At 35.0% G+C, this 16,451-nt stretch overlaps 1 protein-coding gene across 2 annotated transcripts in view; it reads left to right on the top strand.

Annotated features, from left to right (window-relative positions):
• ZPLD1 (zona pellucida like domain containing 1) overlaps window positions 1-16,451 on the top strand; it is a 509,293-nt gene that overhangs the window by 467,261 nt on the left and 25,581 nt on the right. For both annotated transcript variants that reach the window (XM_074332508.2, XM_019742922.3), the window contains 2 exons: window positions 210-323; window positions 15,430-15,650. In XM_074332508.2, coding sequence (XP_074188609.1) covers window positions 218-323; window positions 15,430-15,650 — 327 coding nt within the window. In that variant the 5' untranslated portion in view covers window positions 210-217. The remainder of the gene's footprint in view (window positions 1-209; window positions 324-15,429; window positions 15,651-16,451) is intronic.

Raw genomic sequence — 16,451 nt, 5'->3', positions numbered from 1 at the left:
GAATGAAAATAATTTTGAAATATTGTGACCAAAATCTCTGCCTCTTTGCTGATAATTATTTCTCATAATCCTTAGGCCTTTAACGAGCTTTGACTGTGTGTAGGCAGACTGCCTGCCTATCCAACAGTGAATTGAGATCAGCTGCAGTCTTTCCAGCAAGTAAGAGTGAAGGCTGGTGATTGCGCATGCGATGACTAACTCTTTTCTAGGTTTTGCAATGGAACGGATACGGTTGCTGTTGCTTCTAACAATTCGAGTGCTTCCGGGATCTGCTCAGTTCAATGGCTACAACTGTGATGCCAACCTCCACAGTAGATTTCCTGGTAAGTTAGAGCCTAATCTTTTCTCTAGTTGTATCTGGAAAAAGTGATTATGTTTGAAAAGTAAATCATTTAAATACATATGAAAAATAGGGGGTATCCCTCTATGTTAAGTGGATATTAACATGGCAGATGACAAAAGACATTTTTCTGGAGTTGTAATTTATATTCACATTAACATACAAAGTGTTCATCATAGTTAATATTATTATAATGGCTGTTCACAGATTTGAAAAATATTGGCTAGTGGGTTGTAAAATTGGGAGAGACTAATTTCATTCAAAATTCTTCTAATTGATGCCTTTTTCCCCCCTCATATGTTAATTCAGACTTTCAAAACTGGTGTTATATGCAAATACATTTATTTAGGAATAACACTTAAAAAATGTTTGTGAAATATGCAATACTCAAAAAATACTATTTCAATAAAATGTTTGCCACCACTAAAGTACAAGGCCAGCTTCAGCATGCATTTCACAGCAAACCAGGAATGTGGTGATAGACATGAGATTTTGACCGTATTGATAGACAGGTCCCACAGATTCCTAAAATCTTTACTCAGTGAGAAGCAATTCAATGATTTATTTAAGTATTCATCATTTCATATCCAATAAAGGTGTAGAACCCATAGTTCAACATTTTCAAAATAAAGTTTAGAAAATCTGAAACTATGTTTTCAAGTCGGCCATGTAAACCCAAATACCTTCTGCCATGTTTTACATTCTCCAAACCTGCCAGTACCCCTATGTTCAGAGCATGCCGGAGCAACAGCATACCTGTGCAGAGCCATCAGTAGGTCGTTATGTAGTTGTTATGAGATTTCTAGTTTATCTGGAGAAATAATCTGGCTTGCTCCAGGATAAAGATCAAAGAGTATAGAAATGTCTTCATGAGCACAGACCTAGGATGCAAGTACATGGCAGATTAAGTAAAATATAGAGGTCAGGTAAGTCTAGGGAGGTGTGCTAAGGCAGGGTTGTTAATGGTTTTGAATACCTGAAACTATGTGTTTTTTTAAAATTTGTTTACGTTTTTTATTTTGGAAAATTGCAAATATACTCATATAGAGAAGCGGAGATTAGTAAAAGAGCACTCATACTGATTATTAGTTTCATCAATTATCAACATTTATAAATTTTGTTTCATCTTTCTCTTCTTACCACCCCCATCTCTGGAATATTTTAAAATAAATTCATATGGAATGTTTTAAAATAAATTCATATGCATATATAATGAAAAATAACTTAAAAATCATTACACTTCACGTACATGTCTAATAAACTTAACAGTAATTCCTTAATATCATCTAATACTCAGCCAATTTGCCTCTGAAACATCCACATTTGTTGATATGAGTCTTAAGTCGATTTTAATTTAAAAGAGTTCCTCTCTGTCCTTTGCTTTTCTAAAATGCTATTTCTCTCTTGACGTAATTTGGTCTTTTTTTCTTTTTCTGTTTTTTTCGTAGAACTCTGACACTCTGGATTTGGTTGACTGAAACTCTGATGTGTCTTTAACATGCTGCTCTTTTCCTTTATGTCCTGTAAACTAATTAGAGCTAGAGGAGAGTAAATTTAGGTTCAATGGGTTTGGCAATATTTTGTGTGTTATTTGTGTAATAAAAGTGTTTTGTTTTTATTTTATAGGCAGTGAAGAGCCGTTGAGTCTATTTAAACATATCTTTTTAAGGGTTTGACAAGGTCACGTTTTACTTTAGAAAGCAGACATTGGGAAAAGCATGAAAGATAGAATCATGTTAGAAGAGACTAGAGGCAAAGAGAAATATCATAAAGGCAGTGGCAGCGGGAGCAGAAGGAGACAGCTATAAAAGATAGTTTGTGTAGACCAACCAGCAATGGAGGATAATTGCGATTCGGGAAATGAAAGGGAATACTAGAGGATGTTTTGAACTTGGATAATTGGATGTTGATACTGTTAACTGACACTAAAAGTATGAGCACTTGTAGGTTTTAGAGAGAAAGTTTGGGTTTGAAAATAATGAGTATGGGGTGCTTTTAGAACTTCAAGTGGCAGCCTCTGTCCGGTGGTAGGAAATATGGACCTGGGTGTGAGAAGAGACGTTGAAACTGAAAATAGAGAGATGAGAGTTGAATCCCTGTGCAGTAAGTGACCAAGAACTGAGGGATAGGAAAATGGAAGGTATGAAGAAGGACTGTTAGTTAGATCACTTTGGTGGTGAAGGAAATTGTGGAGTAACCCGAGCCAGCTATTTCGATGAAAAAGAGGATTTTTGGATTAGAGACACCTTAGAGTATACACGAGTGAAGGGAAAGTATTCAGAGATTGGGTGTACTAATAAAGAAATAACTGAGGTAATGAGGAAAGAAAATATGGAAGCGATCAAAGGAACAGGTGGAAGTGTTAACCTAGGAAAAATTGTTGCTGTTTCTCTGGTTTAGGAGAGAAGGAGAAATAAAAGACACAGGCAGAGAAGTTGAGAGATGCTGATAGTCTTTGGCTCCATGGTGAATTGGGAGGCAGGGGTTCTCATGAGAATGAGGGTTTAGAGGCCTGGCTGGGGCCTGGGAAGGGTAGTCAAGCCTTACTCTGTTATGGATGAAAAAGACAGCCAAAATGTAAAAAGATGGTGGCAATCTCTGAATCTGCAGATGAGTCCATATATATATATATATATATATATATATATATATATATATATATATAATGTTAAGAACAACTGACATAGTATATTCTATTATTTTCTTGAGTTCATCATTCCCATTGAAAGCACAGTCATGTGTTAGAGAAGCATAATTAAAAACAGAATCTCCCAATCCAGAAATGCTCTCCACAAAGTTAGTAGAGATGAAAACACTTATCCTTGAGTAAGCATTAAAGCAGAATATGATGCTCATCATAGGCAATCCACCAAGAGGTTGCAAAGACAGAAAGGACTCTCATTCTTTTGCATAGCCAAGCAGATGCCACCCATTACAGATATGTTTTCAAGGTAAATGATAACTAGTCCTCAAGTAAGAGGACTTGACAGCATCTTTTGTCACATATAGTTTATCCTAAAATATCTGGCAATTGTGTTAGCATATTGGCTTTATCCAAGGGACAAATAAAATTCTCGTATCTTTATGACAGGAGGTACTTTTTCAATTTGGAGCAAAGTTCCCACTGAAGTTAGGCTCCCACCCTCCCACCAAAACTCTGAAATTGGGGTGCTATCTTCCTTGATATTTACATTTCCAACAGTTGATTCCCAGAGAAAAACATTTCTGGGTCATAAAGCAGACAAAAGATCTGTCTAGTTTTCCACAGGATTTACATACATTTCAAAGAGAAGAGAAAGTACTTACAATTATGAGTTTTCTGTTGTAAATGATCTAAGAAATGGAAAGAAGGAGAAGCCTGTTCCTTTATTTTCAACAGGGAGAATCAAGCCTCTTATTTTCAATTTGTAATTGTCTTTGTATATGTTAGCACTTTTAGTACTGTCTGGTTTAGACAACAAATACGCAAACTTACACACGCATACTCACTCATATACCACCACCCCCGCCCCCCGCCCCCATAATGTTGCGATTTAAAATTTATGTTTTTTGAAAAATCTGAAATCCATATAAATCAGAAGTTCCAGGAGAGACTTTAAGTTTACATGGGTATTATTTTCAAGTAAGTCCATTTTTGCAGGTTGCTTGCAAAAGAAGACCAGAGTGAGCAAATAAAGCCTAAAGGTTAATTGCTCACTCCCCTCTTGGCTTTCGACTTCACTTCCCTATGAAGATCACCCTTGATGTCACCAGGAGCTCACATGCTGCTCAGACACTAAGCAACAGTGTAGAATGAGAATGAGTCTGGCATAGGAGAGGGACTATTTAAATGCAAAGTAATGTTAATAATGATGACAGTAATCATCTCACCCTATCTGACTTTTGCTGTTTCATGACATTAGAACTATTTTCTTTAATTTCCATGGCATTTATCTTTGAGCCAAGGGAAACACCATGGTCTAACTCATTTCAAATTTAAAGGGATACCATTTAACTTTAAGGTAGTTAACTCTTGGCTATCCAAGCGAATAGCAGGGAATAGACACATGTCCCACTGACATTATAGTTGTAATAAAACTCAAACCATGGTAGACTTTTAGAGTACCAAGGAATTATTTGGCCAGAGTGAAACATACCAAGAAATGCGTTTGACCTCTGTGACTGATGGATAGCTTCTGGAACTAGCTTCCTTTTGGGGGAAGATGATAGTATACGAGAGTGAGCCTAAACTCAGACCCCTAAAGAAGTCTTTAATGACAGAGGTATAATCAAGGAGAGATTAGGTTTATATGACACTAGAAACTTTGGGGCCTGACACTGTTTTATGGTGACCTAACTGGTTGTGGGACACTGAATGTAAGTCAGTGTTACATAACTTGTTATTTTGTATGCTATTTAAAATAACACTGATAAGGAAGAAATCAATAGGTTCCACATATTGTATGCTAGGCACATTACATAATTCTCTCTTTTATTTCTTACAACAAACCTACAAACCGTTTTTAATCCTTATTTAATGATGGGGAAATTGAGGATTAGAATTTGTTTAATGCTACAAAGCTAGCAATTGACAGAGATTAAAAATTAGGACTCTTTCCATTAAATCACGATGCTTTAAAGTGAACTTTGAATACTAAGTTTAAAAAATGATGTATACAAACAAAACAAAACAAATAATCCAATTAAAAAGTGGGCAAAAAACCTGAATAAATGTTTTATTTTTCCTTAGAAGGCATATAGATGGTGAACAGGTATTTGAAAATATGTTCCACATCATTAATCATCAGGGAAATGCAAATCAAAACCACAGTGAGATCTAATTTTGTACCTGTTAGAATGGCTATCATCAAAAAGACAAGATATAGGAAGTACTGGCAAAGATATAGAGAAAAGGAAACACTTGTGCACTGTTAGTAGGAATACAAATTGGTGCAGCCATATGGAAAACAGTATGGAGTTTCCTCAAAAAGTTAAAAATAGAACCACTATATTACCTAGCAATTCTACTTCTGTGTATATATTTGAAGGAAATAAAATCACTATGTCAAAGAGATAGCTGCACCCCTATGTTCATTGCAGCATTATTTAAAATAACTAAGACATGGAAACAACCTAAGTGTGCATCAACAGATGAATTGACAAAGAAGTTGTGAGAGATATATATATACTATATCTATATATAATATACATATAATATATATAATATATTATACATTAGCAAATTGCCCTTAAGGTCCATTATGCTTTCACAAATGGCAGGATTTCCTTCTTTTTTATAGCTGAATAGTATTCAATTATATATATAATAATTTATATATAATAATATCATATATAATATATAATATATGTAATATAATATATAATATATACACATAATTACATTATATATAATATGTATAATATATATAATTATATAACATAATTATATATAATATATAATAATTATAATATATAATATATAATTATATATAATATATAATATATTACATATGTTATATATTATATATTATTATATATATAATAGAATACTATTCAGCTATAAAAAAGAAGGAAATCCTGCCATTTGTGAAAGCATAATGGACCTTGAGGGCAATTTGCTAAGTGAAATAAGTCAAACAAAGAAAGACAAATAGACAACTACTATATGATCTCATTTATGAGTGGAATCTTAAAAACAAACAAACAAACCAAAAAACCTAAACTCATAGAAAAAGAGATCAGATTTGTGGTTACTAGAGGTGGGAGCAGGGGGCAAGAGAATTGGATAAAAGTGATTGAAGGTACAAATTCCAGTTGTACAATAAATAAGTACTGGAGATGTAATGTATATGATGATTTTAACTAACATGGCTATTTAGTATATTTGAAAATTACTGAGAGTAAATTCTAATAGTTCTAATCATAAGGAAAAAAATATTTTTTTGTATCTATATGAGATGATGGATATTAACTAAGCTTATTTTGGTAATCATTTATGTAAATCATATATGTAAGTCAAATCATATGTGTAAGTCAAGTTATTATGCTGTACACCTTAAACTTAAACAGTGTAGTATGTCAATTATATCTCAATAAAACTGAAAGAAAGGAAAATGATGTGTAAATGGAGAATCACAGTGAAAATAACCACATAAAGGAATCAGAAAAACCGTAAGCTAGAGCAATTTGTTTAGTTTTTTTGACGAAGGAAATCTTTTGTTTTCCAGTAGTATTTATTAATATTTCAATGAACACTAGTGTTCCACAGGAAATAAAATAGAGAATCATCTATTTAGTTGATAAAATTCATGGGTGGGTCAAGTAAAATGAATGGTCTAATCCTGTGTTAGGCTTCGCTTAACCATTGTGTTGTTCTGTGCCCACAGACAACGTCAGAGTGGGTAAGGCAGTAATTATCCCAGGGAATGAATGTTTTCTGGCGCTCTGTGGAGATGAGAAAGGCCAGTTCTCCTGCCTTCCTACCCAGTATAGTGCTTTGGTCTGTGAAGTTGTGAAGAGGATGCCTGCTTTCTGCTTGGCGACTGGGACTGTGATTCCTAGTACCCCAGATGAGGCAGAAGAACTGATCCGAGCAGACAATGCTGGTCACATCCTGATTCACACACAGGGATAAATTGCAGTGGCAAGAAGAGCAGTCAGTCAGCGAGTTCAGTGACTGAATAAGTCAGTCCCAACCCTTCTTTATTTTAATAACAAAGTTCTTCATTGCAGGAATATTTCACTTCCTGTGTTTGTGTAAGTAAAATCCACAGGCATTTTTCTTCCTAAAGAAGATGACCACTCTTCTGGTTTGAGGAAGCAAGTGTGAATATAAGTCTGCAAAGTTTGCCTCTGACTGCGTATGAATTTCCCACAGTATTGGAAACAACAGCTTCATTTGCTAACAAGAAACAGATGTGAAAAATTAAGATGGCCAGAAACCTCTTCAATATAGACAGGAAACTTGAATTTCTAATCCACTTTAAATTCTTCATCAGCGGCTGGTATTTTGTGTCGATGAAATATCAATACTCCCTTAGGACTTCTTGCTCTTTTAGCAGCAAAACCTCAATATTGTATAAAAACTTAAGAGGAAAATTAACTTTGAAAAATGAATTAAGGCAGCCCATATAGCATCATTTCTCTAAGCAATTCTGTTTTTGTAGTGCCAAATCTTACTTTCTCATTTTTCAGAGATAGAAATGGAAAAGATATATACATTACTCTTATAGTCTGCTCAAATGGTATAAATTTGTTTGAAAATACCTACCAAAGTCCATAAAGTCAATTATTTCCAGGTGAGGTTACTATGGCACCACAAAGCATTGCATTCTTCAGCATGCAGAAAAGACTCCTCCAAATATATTGAAAACATTTTGGTTCATACTATTAATTTTAAACCAATGCTACTATTAAGGTATAAACCAGCCCATGGATACAGGTGCAGTCATAGTCATAGGAATACCTACATCTGAACCGTTCAGAGCCTCCACCTGCTCATAAGACTCACCCATTCTCAACCCATGTCTCTTCCAGAGTGTCAGAAAGTGCCCAGGGCATGGTCGCCATTTGAGGTGAACTGTCGTGCTTCAGTTATTAAACTGCTATGGCTTATGAAATGGGCTAGAAGTGGGGATAGGAGAAGTTGAATCCTATTTCCAATTTTGTTTCACACATTGCAAGGGCACTGAACTAGATTTACTTGGGCTCAGTCTCACAAAACTTTTAATGAACCTTTTTTATTGAGATTCAAAACCAGTTAGTTCCTCAGACAAGGGAGTCAGACACACATCCATCTCTTTCATAGTTCTCTCTCTCTCTCTTTTTCTCTCTCTCTCTCTCTCTCTCTCTCTCTCTCTCTCTCTCTCTCTCTCTCGTCCCTTTTTCATAAAAACCTCTTGTAAGCATGCCCAGCCAAAATATATAGTTGTGACTAGAAGTTCAACTGGTTAGGAGACTGGCAACTTTAACATCACCTGGGAGCTTTTGAGAAATGCACAAACCAGGCCCCACCCAGGTCTACTGAAATCAAAATCTGCCTTTTAATAAGATTCTCTGGTAACACATACGGTCTGACCATTAAGTTCGTGAACTTTGTTGCAATGATATTGCTAACCTTTTTTGATTTCAGAGGGATTATTTATTATGAATTTGTACCAACTGGACAAACAGTTAACCAAGTTTGCTATTTGGAAGTATTGTAAAGGCTGGATGAAAAAGTTAGACAACCTGAACTTTTTGCTAACAATTCATGGCTCTTGCGTCATGACAATACACCAGCTCACAAGGCACTGTCTGTGAGGGAGTTTTTAGCTAGTAAACAAATAACTGTATTGGAACACCCTCTCTACTCACCTGATCTAGCCCCCAATGACTTCCTTCTTTACCCAAAGATAAAGGAAATATTGAAAAGAAGATATTTTGATGACATTCAGGACCTCAAGGATAATACGATGACAGCTCTGATGACCATTCCAGAAAAAGCATTCCACAATTGCTTTGAAGGGTGGACTAAGCGCTGGTGTCAGTGCATAACTTCCCAAGGGGAGTACTTTGAAGGTGACCATAGTGATATTCAGCAATGAGGTATGTACTTAGCACTTTTTCTAGGAGGAGTTCGTGAACTTAATTTTCAGACCTCATATATACAGTAAAGTATAATAAGTAGTGGTTAGAACAGGGTATTTATGACGTTTTGCTAGCTCTGTGTTAGTACAGTGCTTATGCCAACCCCAGGTGGCTGTCATCCACTTCCTTGCTTGTCATGACAGCAGGGATCAGCAAATCTATCACTATTACGGGGAAATTTTTTTTTTTAATTCATTATTAATAATGAGGCAGGAAATTAGTCTCTAAGATGAATGCATTTAAAAAGGTTAAATACCTAACCAAATAACAAAAATCCTTCCTATTCATATTATTTAATGGGTTGAATTTTTTCAGTTAGAAGTCAGAAAATATCTGACAGTAACGATTTTGATGTTTATCTAAAACTCTGCCAACAGCAGTCGTCTCAGGCAGTTGGCAGAGTACAGATAGGAAATACGAGTTCTAGATGAACAGTCAGGATGAACCTCTGTTAACTGTGCACATATTTTCTTTGTGAATCTTAGAACTTGATATTAAGAAGTTAGAAACCATGCATGCTGTTTGTGAGAGAATTGAATTAAGTATATTTTAATAAACATTCACTGAGTATTTCTTAGGCACTCTGGGAAAATCCAGAGCTTCAGATGAGTTCATAATTTAGTGGGGAAGCAAATACACACTTCCAGATATAATGAAAGCAATATGGTAGATTCACCGCTAAAGTGATGTGGGATAGAGCACAAGAGAATGATTATATTCTACTGGGTAAACGAGAGAGAGTCTCATTAAAGGACAACTTAGCTATTATTGTTCTGTTTTCAGTCTATTTTTCTTCTTTCTTGAATACTATCATAGGTATTTCATCTATTATTATTGTTTGTTATAGATATGTTGAGTATTTGGTGATTCTCAAATTTATACTTTTTTACTCTTTTCTAGTCTCCGAATATTAGAATCATATTTCCAATTATGTGCTGTACATTTCTGCTTGAATGTCCCATATGTACTTCAGCCACTCAAAAGCTAAGCTGATCATCTTTTTCCTTCCCGTATTCCTTATTTCAGGGAATAATCCCCTCAGTCACTAAAGCTAGAAACCAAAGTGTCAGTTTGACATCCATTTCTCTTCATGCCAGGCATGTAATCGATTTCTTTTAATATTTAGTCATCTGGAGCTATTTCATTTCTTCCCAACAATCCCTTCCAAACACCTCTGACCTCCCAAGACATGGTTGTATATAACATGGTATACAAACTTCTACCCTAGCATTTTCAGGCTGCATTGTAATTATCTGCTTTTCTTGTCTCTTCTATTCAACCATAAGTATCTTGAAGTAAAAAAGTCTTGCTAACGTTTTTATCTTCAGAGTCCAGTACAGAGACTGACCCATAATATGTATATAATAAATGCTTTCTTTTTAATACTTTGTTGATACGATGTGGCATGTAGTTTAGATCTTGAAAATAAGCAGAACCAATAGCCTCTAGCTTGTATAAAACTGATTTTATGTTTTCAATACTTGTTCCTATGCCCTCCACCCATTTTTTTTTTCTTTACATTATACACTGACCCTGAGAATTGCTTTTGATAGAGATTTTTACTTATTTAGATCAATAGTGAAGGAACATTTTGGGCCACAGTACTACAGTCTGGGTATAGGTTAACAGCCCAATTTTTGGGTGTTGAAATGTTTGTTTGCAGAATATATGTATGTAAATCACTTGAATAATTGCATTGATCTGTGCCCATATTATTACAGGTAATAATTTTAAAAATGTTAAAATAAATATCTTGACACTAGTGAAAGGAAATGTAGGTCTCAAACTTAACAGTATTGACATAAGATGAAAATTATTCAGTCAATCAGAAGCTAAGAATCTTTAGCCTCATTTGCATGCCATTGCATTTAAGCCAAGTGAGTATGAAATTTTTGAGAAAAATCAGTTTGGTATACTTGTTAGATATGTAAATGATATGCTGCAAATGTATTGTCAGTAATTATGTCTAAAAGCAAAAGTGTACTTAGGTGTTCTAGCAGTGGAACCTTATTATGGATAAAGAAGTAAAGTGATACGTTTATTCACATATATAGAATTGGATCCATCCCCTTTTTACCCCCATTTGTACAGTTACCATAGTCTATGAACCCCCAAACAGAACACATTTTTATACATAGTGAGATAAATGGTTGACAGGGTGAAAGGAAGTTTAAAATTTGCGTAATTTTAGAAAACCTGAGACAAACTCATTGCCTGATTTCTAGGTGAGAGGAGTGCAGGACATTTCTTTATTTTAACCTGAATTCAATTAAATACTGTATTTTAAACATTTCTATGAAAAGCTTAGCTTGGTTAAAATATCATGAGTAAAATTGCCATTTTGGCAATGTAACTCTACATAAACTCGGTAAGCAGGCCTGCCATTTTAAACATTAGTAGTATCTTTAAACATAAAACATTAATAGACATCTAAAGGTATTTATTCATTGATTTTTGTTGTTGTTGTTGTTGTCAACTTGTACTCATTGGGTTGTTTAATACTTGAGTATTGTTCAAAGGGATGTCACAATTCAGGCCAGTGGTTGGACAATCAGGAGGCTCAAAAAATTTAGTTGTTGAGAGCAACTGTTATTGAGTATCTCTGAAAATATTTTTTCTATTTTTGGCAGAAATTGCCCATTGGCAACTTGAAGTAACATTTTTTTTTCCCTTCAGAGCTTCACAAATGGAAAAAATGTGCTGAATGAATGTCTTTAGTATCTACAACCAGGAAAAAAATGTGTTCTATGGAAGGGACTGTGAAAAATCTTTAGAAACTGGGTTAGGATGGATTTGAACAGATCTCTTTTGTTACACTGCAAAAAGCCTTCAGTTTGTTGTCATATCTCCAAGTGGGATCAGCTTGTAGCAAATTCAGTTCCATTGCAGGTGTTACAAGTCTTCAGTTATAAAGCAGAAAAGAAAAGAATGCTCTCTCTATGTTTGGACAAAGTAAACATTGCCATTTGTTAAGTTATTCTAAGCCATCAATTAATTCCTCTCAGAGGTGAAGAAGCTAAAGTCTTCAGGTGGTTTAAGTTAATAAGAATGCTATTTCTCTTTTACAACATATTTCATGATATGTATCACTTCAATACACTGATGATATGCCAAGAAATGCAATGATACTTGTTCTCTATTTCATTTGATTTGACATTTAGGGAGAACTTTTGTTTCTTTACAGAGACCATTTTGTAGGTAAAGGTTTCCTGTGTACTTGCCACTTGCTTTCATTCCCTGCTATTTTCTTTTTTGCATTTTAAATTCTAATGAAAACCAAATTGTCCAGCTTCCAACCAGCCTTCCAATCTGCCATTATTCACCCTGTCCCCTCTGTGTTAAAAATTCTCGACTCCGTGTAGCTAACTCCTACTGATACTTCAAACTTCAGCTCAATGGCATCATCTCCCAGAAGTTCTTCCTAACTAGCTGCTCTGGGTATGGTTCACTTTCTATGCCATCCCATAGCTGTCTGCACAGTGCTTCTGATAGTGTGGGTCATGTCTGCCTTCCCTTATGGACTGGGATCTACTTGAGAACAAGGACCACTGCTTTGTAAATCCTCAGTGCAGTCTATTGCTCCAGTACTTTATGTGATTAAATATTCATGAGATTACGTTAATGAATATCATAGCTTCCTGCTTTCGAGGGCTTTCAGTTTCATGAGAGGACAAATATACAGATACATATGATTCTAAGGCAATATGGCCTCATATAATTTAGGTTGGAAATTTGGGGACAGGGCAATGAAATCTGAGACCTGAAGGAAGAGTAGGAGTTACTCAAAGACTTGGGGTAGGAGGAGAATCCCAAGCAGAGGAAAGAGCAGACTGAAGGCTTTGTGTGTAAAACCTGTATCAGGCTTTTTAAAATGCTCACTGTAGTTTATTGAGAAATAATTTACATACAATGGGATGCAACAATTATCAGGGTGCATCTTGAAATTTTTAACATACATATACACTCATGTAACCATTACCCAGATCAAGGTAAAGAACATTTTCAGTATCCCTTAAATTGTGTTTGTTTCCTCTATTCTAGACAATTCCATCCCAGGATTTTGGCTTCTATCATTCAGTGTGATGCTTTTAAAGACTGAAATAATTCAGTGAAACAAATGTAGGGAAATAGTAGAGAGATATAAAAATGCAGAGGCAGGCAGGTGGCAGATCACAGAAAGGCTTGAGGACTTGTTTCAAGATTTGGACTTTTGGCCCTAGTGAACTGAATAGCAAAGAAACGTCATGGTTGGATTTGTGTGTTAACCGCTGTACTCATTAGAGGGGGTAAGTGGTCACAAAGGAAACATTTAGGGAGTTAATGCAATATTCCAAGGGGAAAAGATAATGGTGGCATAGGCCAAGAAATAGCATGAAGATGGAGAAAACTCAATAGATTTGAGATGCATTTTGAAGTTGATAGACATTCAGTAAACACTTGTTAAAATGAACTCAGTTATTTTAGTAAAGAGCATCATTTAAAAGTCATGATTGCATTTAAACAGTTAATGTTGCTGAAGGCTAATAGAGATAGTCTCCCAACTGTAAGTGGTATTTATTTTTTCTATGTTGGTAAAGAGTACTTCATAATGAATTACATTTATTTTTTTACCTATAAAGGGAATATTGCTAGGAATTTTCTATAATAACTAACCTAATATTGCCTTTTGGCCATAAAAAAGATTTTCTTTCTATTTTGTAATGAGTTTAAAATCATAACCAAATGTGGAAATTTCCATATTGACTTCTTCACATCTGCAAAATATGATTCTCTTTGCCAGCAAAAAAAAAAAAAAAATATTAAAGAATGAGTACTCCAAAGAAATATGCTATAGAACACTTCTATCCTTATATTAGAACTGAGGTATTTAAGCAAATTAAACCAATGTCAGAAAATCCTGAATGATGTTTTCTTAAGTAAACATCTTATCATTTACCAAAAATATATTTTCTTTTGCTTGTTTTTCTTTTTATGAATAATCAAGTGTATTTCTTCAAATAGCCTACTCTGATTTTGTTTGTGTGTATCCACAGTTTGAGAACATGATATATGTTTTAGATTCTTTATCTGGTAAAACACAGTGTTATAGCTTAATTCCCTAGGGCTGCCATAGCAAAGTGTCTCAAGCACGGTAATTTTGAAACAACAGAAATTTATTGTCCTACAATTTTGGAAACCAGAGTCCAAAACCAACGTGTCAGCAGAACTATGCTTTCCCGGAGACTGGGTCTAATCCTTCTTTGCCTCTTCCTAGCTTGTGGTGGTGATTTGGTGACAATCTTTGGCATTTCTTGTCTTATAGATGTCTCATTCCAATTCTCTGTCTTCACGTGGCATTCTCTCTATGTTTCTGTCCCTTCACATGGCATTCCTTTTAAAAGGACACCAGTTATATTGGATTAGAGACCTACCATGCTCCCGTATGACCTCATCTAAACTAATTACATCTGTAATAATTCTATTTCCAAATGAGGTCACATTCTGAGGGTTTAGGACTTAAGTGTATCTTTTTTTCCTTGGGGTTGTGGGGAGGGACACAATTCAACTTATAGCAGTTACCAAAACCAATAAGAGTAATAGCTTCTGCCACTGGGAAATTACCTAACAGCCAACTTCTTCATTTTCTACATATATCTTCTTCGTTACATGTGGAAAAAGTTATTCAATAAAGATATGAAAATCTCATGTATATATGTGTGTATGTGTGTGTGCTGATCTCTACAAACCTAGAGTAGATCTCATGAGGGATAACCTATGGAGTTATGAAAAACTGTGCAAATTGTGCTTCACATTTCTATGCTTCGTTCATTTCTTTTGTTGAGGCATAGTAACTGGCAACATTTTCTTAGAGTAGGCTATGCATTTTGGTTTGTTGTATCAGCGAACAATTTTTTATTCTCTTTCTCTCTAGTGTGATATAACATAGGTAAAATAGAACTGAATTCTATTAATAATGGATAGTTTTTGTTTCTACATCATGGATAAGATGGGTTACAAAATACCAAAGTGCTCAACAATTTTGACTTAGGATGGATTTTAACTTTTTCTTCCTTACACTTGGGAAAATGCACCATTTGTAGTGACCCTCACTACTCTAGGAAGGAGAGCTGAATAATTCAGTTACTTCTGGGTTTCCTCAATAATCTGATTTCTTCATTCAATTTTCTAATCATTTGGCAATACTCAACTGACGTTTAATGCACATCTACTGTATGCCAGGCACAAAGGAACAGAGCTGAACTATATAATCTCTATACTCAAAGACCCAAAAACCTTTCCCTAGATAGTTAAATCAAAGACTATTTTTCCTGGCTACTTTTCTTAATACCTTTTACATTGGATTATGGTGTATTCAAATACAGGAATGAATTAAACAGACCGAGGGGGTGAATAAATACCTCAGGGATGTTAAAGTTATTTTTATGTCCTCTACTTTGCTTTTGTGACTTATGTTTTTTTTTTTATATATATTTTTATTTCAGCTGAAAGAGACATCAGTGTCTACTGTGGGGTGCAGACCATTACAATGAAGATTAATTTTTGCACAGTACTTTTCTCTGGTTATTCTGAAACAGATCTGGCCCTGAATGGAAGGCATGGGGACTCCCACTGCAGGGGGTTCATTAATAACAACACCTTTCCTGCCGTGGTCATTTTTATCATCAATCTCAGCACTTTGGAGGGCTGTGGCAACAATTTAGTGGTAAGATTCCTGTGAAATAGTGAGCTATGTTTGGGGTTGTAACTAAAAAGAAAAATCTTCCCATTTCATGAAATAATCAGAAGCCCAATCTATCTTTCAAGAAGAAATTCCAGTAAAACTGAACAAATCACTTTTCTTTGCCTGCTTGAGGCTTCTGCTCCCAAACATACAATTTTATTTTCTAAAAATGGTTCTCTTTATTGTAGCTGGGCAGGTGGGGGGCCTGAGATGGGCTATGCTGCTCTAAGCAACATTATTTTGTGTGAGTGACATTGATAAATATGTCTCTACAGTTTGTCATTAGGTATGTTCCTCATGCTTTTTATGAGAGTATCTTATCATACAAAAATTGTTTGTTCCAGTGAGTTTGGCAATAAATCACTTGGCCTATTGCTTCTTAGTGACCTAATTCAGAAAGAAAGATGAAATATAGAACGGGAAACTTAGAATCGTCTAGGTTTCATGCTTACCATTGAATAATTCACAGCGTTTTGTAAAAGAGGGCTGTCAGCATTTCTGGTGTGAAATTCTTCGTTGTGTGGGACGGTCCTTTGAATTTCAAAATATTTATCATTCCCAATCTTACCCATGAAATCCCAGTAGTACACTCTCTTTAGTCATTGCAAATTTCAAAACACCGCTTCAACTATTTCCACCCTGAACGAGAACTCCTAGTCTGTGCTGTTCATTTATTTAATCGTGCATTGAACACTAAAAATAGAATTGAATAAGGAAGCAACTCTCCTGGGAATTAAAATTAATTGAAGTAAGTATTTGGGAGGTGTTACACTGAAATTCATT

This window comes from Rhinolophus sinicus, chromosome 17 (genome assembly GCF_057876585.1).
Source record: "Rhinolophus sinicus isolate RSI-liver-muscle chromosome 17, RSI-T2T, whole genome shotgun sequence".
In the NCBI taxonomy this organism is placed as follows: Eukaryota; Metazoa; Chordata; class Mammalia; order Chiroptera; family Rhinolophidae; genus Rhinolophus; species Rhinolophus sinicus.
Note: the sequence above shows the minus strand (reverse complement) of the source record. Positions and strands in the feature narration are given on the sequence as shown.